This window comes from Colletes latitarsis, chromosome 4 (assembly GCF_051014445.1).
Source record: "Colletes latitarsis isolate SP2378_abdomen chromosome 4, iyColLati1, whole genome shotgun sequence".
Lineage (NCBI taxonomy): Eukaryota > Metazoa > Arthropoda > Insecta > Hymenoptera > Colletidae > Colletes > Colletes latitarsis.
In genome coordinates, this window is record NC_135137.1 from 41,595,649 (window position 1) to 41,611,959 (window position 16,311).

The 16,311-nt window shown below is 30.9% G+C and overlaps 3 protein-coding genes across 4 annotated transcripts; 2 read left to right on the forward strand and 1 right to left on the reverse strand.

Annotated features, from left to right (window-relative positions):
• Window positions 1–144: 144 nt before the first annotated feature.
• Window positions 145–9,259, forward strand: Hmt4-20 (Histone methyltransferase 4-20). Its single transcript, XM_076764112.1, has 9 exons — window positions 145–429; window positions 1,416–1,649; window positions 1,727–1,892; window positions 1,988–2,158; window positions 2,231–2,359; window positions 2,453–2,642; window positions 2,721–3,132; window positions 3,215–5,026; window positions 5,126–9,259. The coding sequence occupies exons 2-9, from the start codon at window positions 1,435–1,437 to the stop codon at window positions 5,517–5,519; spliced, it is 3,489 nt and encodes a 1,162-aa protein (XP_076620227.1). The 5' UTR covers window positions 145–429; window positions 1,416–1,434; the 3' UTR covers window positions 5,520–9,259.
• A 1,329-nt stretch (window positions 9,260–10,588) lies between these two features.
• On the reverse strand, window positions 10,589–16,233 carry LOC143341288 (DNA fragmentation factor subunit alpha). Of its 2 annotated transcripts, XR_013079579.1 has the most exons (4): window positions 14,608–16,233; window positions 14,184–14,496; window positions 13,915–14,105; window positions 10,589–10,716 (listed from the first exon to the last, which is right to left on the reverse strand). XR_013079579.1 is itself a non-coding variant. In XM_076764119.1 (3 exons), exons 1-3 carry the CDS (start codon window positions 14,783–14,785, stop codon window positions 13,985–13,987), a joined length of 612 nt encoding a protein of 203 aa, XP_076620234.1. In that variant the 5' UTR covers window positions 14,786–16,233; the 3' UTR covers window positions 13,591–13,984. The 2 variants fall into 2 exon arrangements, 1 of the variants encoding a protein (XP_076620234.1); XM_076764119.1 differs by lacking the exon at window positions 10,589–10,716 and having other exon boundaries at window positions 13,591–14,105.
• Window positions 10,724–12,495, forward strand: LOC143341290 (uncharacterized). The gene is made up of 5 exons (XM_076764120.1): window positions 10,724–10,866; window positions 10,955–11,113; window positions 11,198–11,276; window positions 11,392–11,520; window positions 12,132–12,495. Exons 2-5 carry the CDS (start codon window positions 11,042–11,044, stop codon window positions 12,356–12,358), a joined length of 507 nt encoding a protein of 168 aa, XP_076620235.1. The 5' UTR covers window positions 10,724–10,866; window positions 10,955–11,041; the 3' UTR covers window positions 12,359–12,495.
• Window positions 16,234–16,311: the final 78 nt, after the last annotated feature.

Genomic DNA, 16,311 nt, shown 5'->3' on the forward strand with positions numbered 1-16,311 from the left:
TTATAATTTCTTAATAGATACTTAACAAACGTTTTGAATAAACTTTAAATTCAGAAAACCTTACAGAAATTCGGTCATTTTAGTAAATCAAGAAAGTTACTAGATCGAGGTGTTCGAGACATATATGTATGACGTACGCGACATTCTGTAGTTCCAAAACATGGATTTTCTCGGTTACGTTCTCAATTAAATGATTATTATTTTTTAGTTTATTTTGACAAAGCAAGCATTGAGTTTTACCCGTGTTCTAGGAAGATCGTGACAATTTTGTGCAATGATCGTTTTCTTTACAGTACAAAAATAGGGAAAGTGTGTGTGCTTATAGTAGATCTGCCATGATAGATCCGAACGCGTCTTCGTCTTATTCCAAAAAAGTCAGAGGTTGTTAGCAAAATGCGTGATTTGTATTGTCAGGAGAGCTTTTTAAAGGTAAGTATACTGTTCGGGAGGTAATCGAACAGTTTGATCATTCTTGTATTTATCAAGAAGGTAAATTCGCTCAGTAAATTGGAGCGCAGCGTGCCTCTAGGAGCGCTCTGGCTCGTCTGCGCCATTAGAGTTCAGAGCATGATCTCCAGATATTCTTAATATATTATCAAAATAGCTTGTAACATCGATGAACCATTTTTTCGACGCGTTATTTATTACGTTTCCGGATCGTTTAAAGTTGTCCTAACATACGAAATTTTCTAATGATACGATTGATACGTCGGTAGCTTAAAATTTTTAATATCGTATTCTTCGCAAAGAAATGCACTTTTTCAATTACTTTTCTCTGTTTCATACTGTATTCGATGCATTTATCATTTTTGTGTCTTAATTTACATTATATTTAACATTGATGTGTTTTTGTAAAAAATTGTATGTTTTATTTTTTTAGTGTACACTGTTAAACTGGACTTTTCATGATTTGTGATATTTACACTTGCTTTATATTTAAAGTTTACATTCAAACCTACTCTAATAAATGTAAATCAGAATTCGTAAAATATAAGAAAACTTGTTGTATTTATATATTGTACATATTACTATGAACACTGTTTGTTTAAGTAATATTAGTTATTCAATTCCATTGACCCTTTCCTCAGTGATTGACATTTTATCTGTCAATAAGAAATATGTAATTTTTAATATTTATTAACTGAAAGTGCACAAAGTGATTTCACAGTTTAACTGTTATTACAAAATGAAAGTTGTATTGTTTTTTAAAACAATAAAATAAATGGAAGAAAGTGAAGGTATAAATAAATATATATATAAAAAAATATCTGAATGTATCATTATTTTCTTTGTGATCTAACATAGTTAAAATTATACTCTTGTACTTAAATGAAAAATAAAATATGTGTTTTGCATTTTTATTTGTTTAATTATTTTAGTCAATTTTTGATTAATTTTTAATCCTTCTTGTTCAGTAACAGTACGGATTGCAGAATGGTGGTGGATTGCTTATCCATTCAAGGCTCAGCAGCTATAGTACGGAAGCAGGAGCGAAGATTAGGTGGGTCAGTGGGTGCAAAAATGCAACCTAACAATGTTGGTAGTTGCGGCGGCATGACACCTAAAGAACTTTCTGACAATGATGACCTTGCTACTTCTCTCGTGCTAGATCCTTATCTAGGGTTCACTACTCATAAAATGAATATCAGGTAAATATTTTCAAATAACATTTTAGTTTATAATATAAAGTGACATTATAATATGAAAACTTTATGTAATAATGAAGGTACAGGCCATTAAAAGCAAATAAAGATGAACTTCGTAAAATTATTTGTGAATTTATTCAAACTCAAAATTATGAAAAAACGTATAAAAAATTAATGGGTGGGGATTGGGGTGCACGACTTCCACACACAAAATCAAAACAACAGCAGACAAATTTGGAGACACATGTGAGTTATATACAAAGAGAAGTTAATTTAATACATAACATTTTGTTGATTAGTATTTGTGTAAATCTTTTTTTTTTCTTATTTTTTTTTCATAGATTTATCGATATTTAAGAGTTTTTGACAAGGACTCGGGATTTGCAATTGAACCTTGCTACAGATATACTCTAGAAGGCCAAAAGGGTGCCAAAATTTGTGCAACTCGAAAATGGTTGAAACATGACAAAATATCTTGTCTTGTTGGGTGTATTGCTGAACTAAGTGAAAAGGTTTGTTTATTGCAGAATATAACAAATTGGAAGAATGAAAAAGTGTTTTATATTTGTAAAACAACATTTCAGGAAGAAGCAGCATTACTGCATCCTGGAAAAAATGATTTCTCTGTAATGTTTAGCTGTCGAAAAAATTGTGCACAGCTGTGGTTAGGTCCAGCAGCATACATTAATCACGATTGTAGAGCTAACTGCAAGGTAAATAAATGTGTCTAGCATATTCCTACTTTGATTATAGTCATTATATACATTCAGTAATAATTTATTCTACTTAATTTGTACAAAATATAGTTTGTGGCAACAGGGCGAGATACAGCTTGTGTTAAGGTTCTACGTGACATTGAAGTAGGAGAAGAAATTACATGCTTTTATGGAGAAGATTTTTTTGGGGATGGTAACTGTTATTGTGAATGTGAAACTTGTGAAAGGAGAGGAACTGGAGCTTTTGCAAATCAAAAGCCAGGAGAAGAACTTTCCTCCGGTATTTTTAAAAATAAATGATTTTACAACAATGGGGATTGACATGTAAATTTATTTTTTAAATAAAAAATTATTATAGGATATCGTCTAAGGGAAACAGACAATCGTATTAATCGCACGAAACATAGGCAACAGCCATTAAGTCGCAATAAACAACAAGTTGATACTGCACTTACAGAGAGAAATGCAGTGCTTGTTGGTAATGCCGCAATAGCACCGCAGAGTCTTAGTATGAAGGAGTTACGGAGAAAGGGTTTAACAAAGTATGATGCGGAATTATTAATTGCACAAGGATGTCGATTTTCTGATATCACTCAGCAGCAACCTATTATAAACAATGGAGAAAACTTGCTACAGACGTCTCGTCCTCATCCTTCTGCCATTACTAATTCTGTAACAAGAAATTTACGAAATAAACAGCTAAGTAAATTTGATAGTAACAATGGTCATCAAAATAATGTCAAAAATAATCAAACTCTTAGGGCCTCCAGGTAAGATTGTATCTTTATAGCATGTAATCTATACTTCAATTATAAAATGAAGAAGACATTATGCTTTGTATTTTATACACAGGCTTCATAAAAGAACAGAAACCAAGAAGAGTAGAGTCTCTGAAAAAGCTAGATCTTCTTGTTTAAATGGTACCATAGCAAAAAATATTGATATAGAAGATATAAGTCATCGTAAAGAAGACTCTGACAGAGTAGAAGCGGCTGAAGAAGTTATGTATTCTAGACTGCATAAGCCTCATTCTGAGAGTAACTTGGATAAAAAGGTTCACAATGTTTTCCATGCTGAGATCTTGCATCATGACACACTGGAACAATCAACTTGTTCTAGTTTTAAAAGAGAATGTTCACCTACATTTGTCAAAGATAACCGAGAATTGGATAACAAATTGACAAACGAAAAGGAAGTAACTGATATTACTGTAGAAGTGAATTCTATTTCAGCAGATAATATTAATGTTTCCGATTCTATACAAAATCATTATAGTACAAATACCTGTGATTCAGTTCATATAAGTTCTATATCTAAAACTCGTTTAGATCATTTATATGAGGCTAGTAGCAAAAAATTAATTTCTCAAGAAAACTGTCAGCCAAGGACATTTCATTATAGTCTGCTCTCAATAGAGAATACTGAAGATGTAAAAAATGTTTCTACACAGGCAATAGAATCGGGCAATTGTATCAAAAAATTTCTAAAATTTGAAAAACAAGATTCGAACGAAGAGAAAGAAGATAATTTTGAAGGCACGCACGAGAAACCTTTTTGCGAAACTGAAGAACAAACATCTCTAACACATGTAAAATCGCCTAAAAATTTAGTATTTACAGAAACGGATACAACAATTTCTACATCGCTTGATGCACAAAAATCTAACGAGGAATGCAAAAGAAGTAACTTCACAAATTCAACTACATTGGTCAACTATTTGGTAGAAAATGAAACGGACAAATTTGCTACGTTTGTTTCAGATTCCGAAAAACCTACAATTAAAAATGAATTTAACGAAATAAATTTTGTTAAGGAAAATTTTAACGTAGAAAATAACGAAGCGAATGGCTTCGAATGCCATGGTACAGTAGTAACTCATCAAAGTGATTCAATACTTAAAAACAATGTATACATAGTAAATGTCGCGAATTCTTCTGAAATGAATTTTAAAAAATCTGAAATGATTGAAACCTTGACGACAGATATTGATTCTCGAATGCGTCCGTGTAAAGAAAGTAATAAAAATTTTAGTATAATGGCACCTAATAATTTCAGTGACACTACCACTCATAATAATTTTGAAGAAGGTCGCAATTTTATTTTGAATCAATCTGTGCAAGCGAATGAAGTGTCAAACACAATATTAAGATCTCACAAAAGCCGGAAAAAACTATTAAATGATAAAAAATCTATAAGATCTGGTTTGAAAGAGGAATTAGGAACTGTTATAGAACACAAAACAGGCGAAAATACAATTGCATGTATTTCGAAAAATCGTAAAGTTGGAAAAACTAAAAGCAGATTAACAAGAAATCAAAAAAGGGATCGACAAAAAATAGCAACTACCGAAATCGGTGTAGCTGATGACGATTCAGGCATTCAAGGTGATATTTACGAATTTAGTGAAAAAGAAAGTAATCTGGAGGATATTAGAATACCATCAATAATGCGACGAGGCAAGCAAGAAGTTCGTCACACGTCTGTGCTCGCTTCGCATTTACAAGAAATGCAATACAATGACGAATGCAATAAAATTGAACCTCCAGTATTAATCCCGCAAGAACCATGGCCGCCTACTACAAGTTGTAACCAAAATCAATCTGCAGATTCAGATGCTAGTAGCCAATCAAGAGAGAATTCTGTTGATAGCGAAAGTCTGAAGAGGTACGTATTTATACGCCATACGTCTGTTTGTACTGCAAAATTCTGTTTCATATCTTAAACACTACACGTAAGCGAATATTTATAACAAATTGCTTACAGATTGTCAACTTACAATAATGACAGTACACAGAAGTCAACAACTCTCTCAGAATGCCAATGGCAAACAAATAACTCAAATTGTCAAGTTTGCCCCAATACTCCAGAAAGAACCGGCAGATTGAAACTTACACTTCGCATGAAACGTTCACCAGTTTTAGAAGATATTGTGGAATCAGGAACCAGTCTTAGTGAAGACAGTTATGAACCTGAGTATGAAGTATTACGTGTGGAAGGGGTAGAAAGAAGTAGACGTAAAAAAAAGCATAAAACCCGAGATCGCGAAAGACGGCACAAAAAACGCGATTTAAACCTCGATCCTCCTCCACCTCCAATGAAAAGGTTGCGCTTGATTTTTGGCAATGAAACACATACCATTGATTTTCCACATTCTTAACAGCTATAAATAGTAATTTGTGGTTTCATTCAGAATAAATTATAAACACAATTTAGGTGTGTGAAGACAGGCCTCCTTGTCCTGTAACATTATTGACTTTTTAGAGGTCTCACAAAAGTAGAAAAAGACTTTTACGTGATAAATGCTGTCATAAGAATCAGTAGATAGAGTCTTAACGGTAAAATTATTATCTTTCGTTTTTACGTTACTCTTCGCTGTTTAAATTTTTCCTTGCCTCTTATTCTTCTAACAACGAATGGTTAAAGGCCTAAAGTTTTTCTTAAAGAAAAAAAAGCAAAAAAAATGTTTCGATGGATTTTGGAATGAACAAGCGTAGTATCTGATTTATTTACTATACAGTAAATACTTAACTAAAAATATTATATAGTTCTGTCTGAAATAGATTACAGATAATCGTTTTAGTTCGTCGCTCATTCATAATAAAACTAGTATATTACTTTATGTTTATGGTAATTGCTTTTCCATTAATATTTTTGTATATATGATAATTTTTATAGAAGAGACTGGCTTCAGAAACTATGGTCTTTCAAATTCATTTTACTTTCAGCAGTAACAAATTAATTTCACTAAACAATTTTTTACTAATAAAATATTTATATCATACACAAAATTTACATATAATAGGATAATGAACAAATTCAGACGATGATGATGATAATGACCCTTCCTACTGTTAAAAATTAGGAAGAAAAATACTGAGTTGAGCTATTTCTAAGCACTATTTCCGTAGATACAGAGGACAAAGGAGGAAAATCCATACTCTTATACTATGTATAATAATAGTTATTATTATAATAATTAAATAATAATGATAATAATTAATTAATTAAATTAGCTAAATACTAGGTAGCACATATTAATTGCTGTTCTCAGAATGCGTGATCGATATCATGAAAACATTGTAAATACTGCTTATATATACATATATTATATATATGCTTGTATGTATATGTGTATACATATGCATGCATGCATGTTTTATATCATCCATGGTCCATGCATATGTATGTACTTATACGAGAAATTCATTACTGTATTCTGTATTTCGATGTATTACAATGCCTTGATGCCAGATGAACGTCAAGTACATACATGCGTTGCACATAAATGTCATTGTATATCGAATACACTGTTTACGAATATAGTAACGGAATAATCTTCATTTAGCGAATCAAATTAAAAGGGATTAGTTAAAATAATAATAAGAGGAAGCAAGTAATCATCCCTTTAACGTGGTTTCTCTTGTTGGATTCGAGAAATGGAATTTTATGTTAACAGTTTTTTATGTGTAAAGATATTGTTTCAATTATGGAACGAATCGATCGTTGAGGCTTAAAGCTCAGTTAGGGGAATTGTACGATTTTACAAGTATTGAGATCTGAGAAGTTCAGTAGAACAATTTTTGTATACACTATTTTGTTTCTGTCGCCAATTTTCCAAAAAAATTATCTTCCGTGCCGTACTTTTAAACCTTTATACTTTCCCAACAATTAGTTATCAATTTTAAGAACATTATAACAAGAAAGTCATTATTTATTTTACACAATTGATTGGATTTATATACTGAAACTATGATAAAAAGGAACAATATATACCAGGTCAACTATTAAGTTGCAATAGTCATTCAAATTATTCATATTTCTAGCAACACATTTTATAAATATAATATATGTATAATGGTAAAATTTTCAGGAGACATAAATTCAATGAAATTTCCAAACCTCATTTTAATTTGTCGCCTTTTGAAGTACATTTCAACTTTGGACGTAAACCGAGGCTTATCATTAATTAATATGTAAAACGTTAAAAAAGAAATTATATAAATCAAGAAGCCATAGTCAGTTTTATTAATATATTAAAGTACAAATGTGAGATTACTGTTTTATTACTATGTAATATATGATTAACCATGAGTTTTATAAAAACAAACAAAAATAAGCAACAACTGGTTATGTACAGAACTGAAATATACTTTAAACAGGGTGACCCTAGTTGAGGGTAAAACAACGTTCCAGTGAAGTAGGCAGTGAAAGTCTATTATGTCTCATTCGTTCATATAGTATAATATTTCCTTTATATATTTATTGTTAAACTTTCATCTAGCAAAATACGATTGGGGCCGTCATCACGTGTCACAAACAAACTGCTGTACATTTGTATTAAATATATGTATATCTCTCTCTCTCTTTTTCGTCCTATATCTATCAATAAGATATACGCTTGGCAAGAAATAAACTCACAGCTTTCAAATAATTGATCAAAACAATATAGCAGGTGAAGAAATCAGTATTAGATCAATTAAAGGAACATTTTAAGGGAAACCAGCTATGTTTATAAACTCGACTTCAAAATTAAATCACTATCGAATTAATTAACGACAATTATTCCTTCATTGCGCAATAGAGCATTTAAATAACATTAAGAGCGTTCTGTAATTTAACTTAATCATTGTACGAAATAGGGTGTAACTTTTTCTTGATAATATGTCCGTTAAACAAGCTATAACATTCTATAAGATTTGTGATAAAAAAAACTACTGTATTATTCTATTAACTATTCTTATTCTGACATAGCGCCATCATAGCCACTGTTCTTCTCTAAGATTTTAGCGAGTTGTCGAACATACTAATCGCATTGACCGAATTATTACAAATATACGCATACTTTCAGATTTATTTTTATATTACTATTTTTAGTAACGTCTGTCGAACGAGAAGAAAAACAAAATTTTTCTTTGAATTTCAGTCCATGAGGTATTAAACTTGGATTCTTTGTTTTCTAGGATGAATAAAGAAATTCAGATTGATCTGAATACGAATTTATCATTGTCGCAGGTGTAACAAAATCGTAGTACATCATTTCAATGTAATTTAGATATGTAATTTTTGCTAGAAAAATCAATGAAATATCAATGCATTATGAACTATAACAAAATGTTCTCGCCAAAATTTTAGCGATGATTTAAATGTATATTAAATTTATATTTTTGGAGCGGGAGGGTGGGGCAAAGATTAGGACTATTGCGTTGAAAGTGGAACTGATGTGCGATTGCGACTTATTAAAACGAATTTAAGTGCTGGTCTATGATGCTGGTCCAGCACACTTACAAATACGTTTGCGGGAAGAATGCTAAAGATTTTGAACGATTATAGATCAAAATGTGTTTTCAACATTAACAAATTTTTACGTTTTTCCATGTATATGAACATACTACGCGTGCATTGCATATATGATGTATGTAGCATATATGTACCTTACAACATACGTTAGTGCGTGCACATATACACAGAATCATCGCGTCAGAGTGGAATTTTTACTTTTGCTTAGCCTGATGGTATTCTTACTTTCCTTTGCCAGGCAGCTTTCCTCTCACTGCCATTATAAAATTGTTAGTTTCCTCATTAATTTTAATGCTCGTCGTTCTTAAATCAATAAATACAAAAGTTCATGGATACAAAGTGCAATGTTATAATAGCTATTATAAGTAAAACTTGCGTACATGACGAAAAATAATTATTAATTGAAAATTAAGTATTAAGACTTTAATAAAGTCTTTGAATCTAATTTAAAAATCGTACAGTTTTAACGTACGCTGTAATTGTATTATCATTATTATAATTGTACTATCTTTGTTGATCAAAAAAACAAAAGTGTATATTATCATTATTATTTTCTACGATTTAAGGTATAATAATAAATGAATTGCATAACCCAATCATATCTATGGATTTATTGCTTCTCATTTGATATGTAAAGGGTAATGCATTAAAACTTTATTACGTGCGTAAATAATTCCACGTTAAGTTATTTTGTTATTTCCTGCAACGAGACTATCACGCTATACAGGAAGTTTGAAATTTTTGTCGCGAAATTACAAAATTTATAAAATAAGTATAATGATTTGTGATTTACATATTTGATTATTTGGATAATTCCGAACGATCTATACGTATCAAATTGTATGATTCTAAATTTGTTCCCAATTTAATGGTACGATCATATTCGAAGATATTTCATCTCTGATACGATCTTCTTAAATTTAATATTTACTTTATTATTTCTGTTTCATCCTTACTCCAGTAACTTGATTTTATATTCGTCACAGAACGAAAAATATTGAAGCCATCTAACGTTAATATGTACAAAATAATTTTGGTTCCTTAAGGTAGGCAACTCGCTGTATGTGAAATACATGTTTGAAACACCCTTGACCACGTTTTAACTATTGAAAAAAAAAAAATTCTTGTTATTATTTCTATGAACGAGCATATATATGTATACAGATGTATATTATTAATACGATTGAGTATAAATACCTGATTGAATTTATACTCAATCCATGAAAAATAGATTTTACTCATGTTCATGTTCAAAGGAACCAGAGTTGTTCGTTCTGATCGCTACTACTGGTTCGGTGAAGTTCGGGTTGCATACGCGAAAACACATTCAGGAAAGTTTAAACAAAGCGGCAAAAGACTTTATTTTGCTGGTTGTTTCAACTTTAAAGCCTGTAGTTCGTGTCTGGTATGCTGTAAGAAAGATACTCTTGTCGTAATCGTTTATTTGAGGTTAGATCGGTGAACATTTCCTTCTGCGTATCTCAGGGTCGTTGATAATGGGTTGCATATATTTGTTACGTTGGTGAAAATTTTGGCGGACTATTTCTTGAAAACTTCAAAGATGACAAGATTCTTGGAAGGAATAACTTGTCGTCGGTAACGTGTGAGTGTACTTCGTCAAGGCTTCGGAGAACCGGAATAACTTCGGAATAAAACTGAACATGATATATTTGCCTATATAGGCAAAAAATATAATTTACAAAAATTGAATTAAATATTAAATAAACATTTTAGAAATGCCTGAGTAGTCGAAATTCGAAATTGTATGCCATTGACGCGAGGACGGACTTCAGCTGTTCAAGAACAAGAAGAAAAGGCTCCCATTCACGTTCTTCATCGATTTTTCGAAGTTGCGTGAAGCGCTGACCATACGTAACATGTGGCTGGTGCGGTAGGATATGTCGGCTTTCCCCATCACTCCGTTAAACACTAAGGAAATTCGTCGTTACTAGTGTTGCCGTCGATGTACTCAATTATGCCAAATCTGGTCACACTGGTGGGGGCAGTTTAGCGACGGCGCAGAGTACATTATATTCTGCAACCTCCAGGCAGGGAAACTGCTAGACAAGAAATTGTATTCTTTATTTATATGATTGATAAACAAGATAAGCATTACATTTGTAAATCTTTATATCACTGCAATTTATAATTAAATTAAATTTATTTTTAATGCAGTTCACTTTCTTTTAAATTACATAAATTATAGCGTAAATATAAAACAAGATAATTGAGGTTTTATCAAATGTACAATTTGCAGATATATCATTACACTTTTGATGCCACTCTTTATTTTAGATTTGAAATTCTGTATTTAATGGGCTACCGTGACATTCAATGAATATAAAAGCTTTCACTTGCAAATCCTAAATTCACATCTTCAATATGGATTTGAAAGCTATTGTGGTTTCTGGAGAAGCACCAGAATCTGATGATGAGAATACAAACATTGCCACTGTATGTCACTTTCATATCTCTTCATGAAATTGTTTAATTGATTAAAAAAGAAATTTTACAAAGAAAGTAATATGCTTTATACAGGTTATGGGATTTCCTTCTATGCGGAATACCAATTACTGTGGTACTATCATTTCTGGTGAAGCTCCAGAATCCGATGATGGTAAGATATTTTTTAAATCTTATTTGCATAATGAAACAGAACATTTTTATGCTATAAGCAAAGAATTTGTCAAACAGTAATAATGTTCCTTTTCATTTAATTTAATCTTTCCTAGATGGAACAAGTTTGAGCAGTATTAGTGGAGCAGTTGATGCTATGGCTTGTATGCCCTATGCTGAAATCAAAATACCAAAATCAATAAAAAGTTCCATAAAATACAACAGTTTATTACATAAGAAATTACGTAAGTTCAAACATTTGCTTTAAAGGTATAAGTAAAATCTCAATTTAGTAAACTTCTTGGAAAGAGAAGATGTCCATTATTTCCAAACTTTTGTAAAAAAGCAAAAATCTGTTAAATAACAAATTATGTATTTTTCAGCAAAGTATTATCCATTTTTACGTTAAAACCAATAGATTTAGTTATGTACATGTAATGTCTCAAAGTAAAACAAAGATCAAGAATAATAAAATTGTGTTTAAGTTTGTTTCATTTTTCAGAAATGTACCGACAACAAGATCGTAATATCGTACCCGTTAAATTGAGGTTTTACTGTATTAAAATATTTTTTTTATTAACATCGTTTTATTAATTTTGTAATAGTACAATACACATAGCTATTGCTAGAGTATTCTTTAATAATTCTGACGCAGAAAAATATGTAATAACGCAATTATTCAAATAATGTAAATTTCTACTAGATTCAGGCTGATATCGTTTTATCTGAAACTTGAATTATTTAGAAGCATTCTGCTTTTGAGTATTTTACGTAATTGTATAAATAATATGCACTGTTTCATTTTCCGAACAAATAATATTTGATGCTTGAATTGATATATCTTATAATGGAATAGACAATTGCAATGAAACATTGGATAAAGATTTTATGCAAATGACTGAGGAAACGATCGGCACCGCCGTTCAAGAATTATCAAGCGTTAATCGACAACTGCTAAGAAGTGAACTTATCCTTCAAGAGGCTGTCTGCCAGTTACGTAGCGCCGGTAATCGAACGAAGGATACTTCAAACGCCTTACATCAACTCATAGATGTCAATTTTATACATTCTATTAAAATTTAATTTATGTAAATATATATGATACTTATTAGAATATGTAATGGACGTAATATGATGATTGTAACAGTAACAGCAATATATTCATCAGTGTCAATATATTAAATATTAGTATCGATTAAAATAAAGAGTTAAAAAAAAAAGCAGACTATTTTTAAAGGATTTACTGGATAGGATATTATTGAGCATTAGTTGTTCTCTTTAATTGGCAGTTCTATTAAATGTATCAACTGTTTCCTAGCGTGTCTTAAAATTTAAGTAAAATATTACTTTTTTTAATGCATCATAAAGAAAGACCATTAAAAATTACATACTGAACGAATTTATGATTACTAAAACGCAGTCGGTTGCTATGAATTATCAATTATATGTATGCTGATCGTTGCATTTTAAATACCCAAATGACAATAAATGTAAATGTTATTTTGTAATATACAGATGTTAAGGTATATATCAAAGAATGTCACGATATTCTGTTAAAAGTGTTTCTGCAAAGAATAAACATAAGCATTGAGCGTACTTCTTTTAAAGTTCACAATAAATGTCATTCCATAGATGTTAAATGTTAGATTAATAGTTTAGAATTTTAGAATATTAAGAAGTTTTTTTCTTCCTATAATAAATAGAGATATAATGACATAATTCTTATTTTGATGTAACAGTTTATTTTGCATATGCATAATCTTTACAGAAACATCTGCGCATGTTCTTCTTTCTCTGCAGCTTTTTTTTTTTTATCAAATGCATAACTTTGTTTGGTATCAAAGGCTGATATTGTTTTTTTTCCTATTACAACGCTAAATTTAGTGTACAATGAATTGGTGATTATAATGGGGATGCATTCTTTCTCTATAAATTCAGTCTTAAACATTTCATCGATCTTCGTTGAACTAAAGCTTGGTATAATATATCTACGTACAAAAGTTCATAAACCAAACATGTCGTCTTTCTGCTAATACTGATATGACAACATCGTGACGGAATGTTTTCTTTGACATGATATTTCTATATAGTTTTTGTTTATGTAGTACATTCAGATTATTCAACGGCTAAATTGCATGTATGCAATAATTGTATTTAAAACCTCATTTTGCAGGAAAGCAATTCCTTAAGACACATTCTACAAAATAAATAATGCTAAAGTATACTTGTGCCATTGATTTGCACAAAAAAAAAAAAAAAAAAAAAAAAACACTAAAAAGTAGTTTACTATTAATAAAAAATAAAACTACATATCATTATAGTATTAACTTATAATATGGACAAGCATTAACTTTCAATGCAGTTCCTTTTTGCTAACAAATTTATGTGTTCACATATTTAGTAGATATTTGCAATACTTGACCATCTGTCAAAAATGAGAACATTAGTTCTATACTTGTTTCTTTACCACTGAATCCTTCAAAATTCTGCATAGAAGAATTTCAAGATTTTCATTGACAATGCAAACATTCAAATTTCATGAATAGTGCGATGGTAGAAGATGGCGCGATAGATTGGTGCGCTATAAATGTAATGGGCTCAATTCCAGAAAAGGATTAAAGTTTGTTGTAGTTGACGACCTTTATAAAATATGCGACGTCGCACTCGATACATGTTAGCCAATGTGAGGGCGCCCACCCCCCACATGGCCTACGCTCGCTCCATCTCTCCACCACTTGCATACATCTGAAGAAGAGCCATTGACTCCTGCGCTTGTCGTTTTTCAGCCAGAAATCTACCTGAGGCTTCCTTTAATTGTTCCAAGAATATTCTAAAATAATTTTTAAACCAAATGATAATAAATATTCTAATATTAGAAACTATGTGATTTTTACATTTAATCATATACCTGTCAGGCACTATATCAGCTAAGCTGTCTGGATCCATATCACTAAGTAATTCTAAATCATTTCCACCAAGTAATGATATATGGGAAGGATCGCCATGCAATGATGAGACTAATGGTTCTATTGGTGGGCGACGTCTTCTGACTTCATCTCCTCTTGATCCACCTTCTACATTATCTACATCATCGACAACTATATAATGAGAAGCAGCTTTACTACTTCCTGCTGCCACCCATTTCTGGTCACCATATAGCACCATTAAACTAGTGTTCCTTTCTAATGTTGCAAAATATTCTTCATCGTCTACTTCGGTGCCTGTTAAAAAAATGTCACATTATATATAAAGTTGCTTGTGCAATATTGTACAAAGGCACTTCATTAAAACGAAATTACATCTATTTCATTAGTGATACAATATTCTTTTACCATCTTGTTCTAAAACAATTGTAAGTTCTGCATCCAAAGGCAACGATAACCGGCTTCGTGCAATACTAGTTAATTCCTTCAGGGAAGAAGCAGTGATTCCCTTTCGTTTTTCTCTGGCATAATCGACAATTTTGTAAGGATTGCCCAATCCTTGCGATATTCCTGCTGTTTCTGACATATTGCTTCGAATTGCTAGAAAGTGCTCACGAAGAGTCCGCACTTTTCTAATTTGTTCGATCGTATTAAATTTATTTCGTCAAAAATTTATTTCCTTCACAAGAATTGACTGTAACTAAGACCTGATTATCGTTACACATTGATTTAACAATGCCGCTACTATCTTCAACTTAAATCGTAACACAGAATTCGTATTCGCACCAATCGAGGAGTCGTATACTTATTACCGGACACTGATAAAATTTTATTTAATTTTCATTAGAAAAACGTTTGCATCGATACTTAAAACACTAGGTACGTGTCGATGATACGAATGTAAAGTTGTACGGTTGGAACGTAAGTAAGAAAGGGCAGTGTTTTGGATTGCATTGGATCGTTGGTTCTTACGTGGACTTTACTACAATTTTTAACAATTCACATATATCTACGGATAAAAAACTTGAAAGGCTTAGAAGACGAGTTACGCCCGAGTGACTGAACTGACCGTATGTCAACTCAACACTGGGTCAATGGTGCAACTACCCCTCCTATTTATATTCTCTGTAGACTACGGCGTATGGTACGACCAAGAGACACCCCCCATGATATTCCCTCCCAACATGGCACCCACACAGAAATCAATAACCTACCCCACTCTAGTATCATTTTTTTGTTACTGCCAGACGAATTGTTTACATTACTCAACGATAATGTCCTTAACGATTATTCGATAAAAATATTTTCAACGCGAGTAAAAAAATATTAACTCCGATTAGTTTATTTTTATTTCACTTATTATTACATTTTTATAGAATGACAGAGTTAATGAATTATAATTTTGAATATATTATATTTACAATTTCAAATCGAAGGTGAAAAAAAAATTTAAGTCTTTTAAAATAGATAAAAATGTTACATGTTTCTACAGAAAATATGTATAGAGCATTGAATTATTTTTATACCAGTACTTTACCCTTTTCTTGTTAAAGCTCATTTATAAATAGCATTCACTTTCTTTTGTTGAAAAATATAAGAAAAGACTATTATACATATTAAATGATTTAAATATTAACATGTCATAAGTTATAATGGATTAATATTTTTCAATATATGTATTTAATGTTTAATAAGGAATTATAAAATAAAATCATTTTTAACAAAACTTTCAAACTTTCAATTTTTTACTATTTACATATTAATAGGTATAATATCTATATTCAGATTCTACATTTTTTACAATTGTAACCATTAAAACGTTTAAAAAATAATTATATAAGAATAATTTTTGGCTGAAAAAAAGATATTTTACAAAGTAAAGGCTGATTTACTAAAATGCAATTATTCTTGAGATAGGACATACAATTTTACTAGGATCTTTGAATTTAAGACACAGCACTGCAGTTAAATTTAGATCAATGAGACTAGATACTGTTTTAAGTTTAAAGTTAGCTCAGAGTTAGCCCAGTTGGGGCTCTTAGCCGAGCCACAAGTCTTGTCTGAATGGAATCGATTAAATTTGTATAAAATATTAATAAAGCAATAACAAAG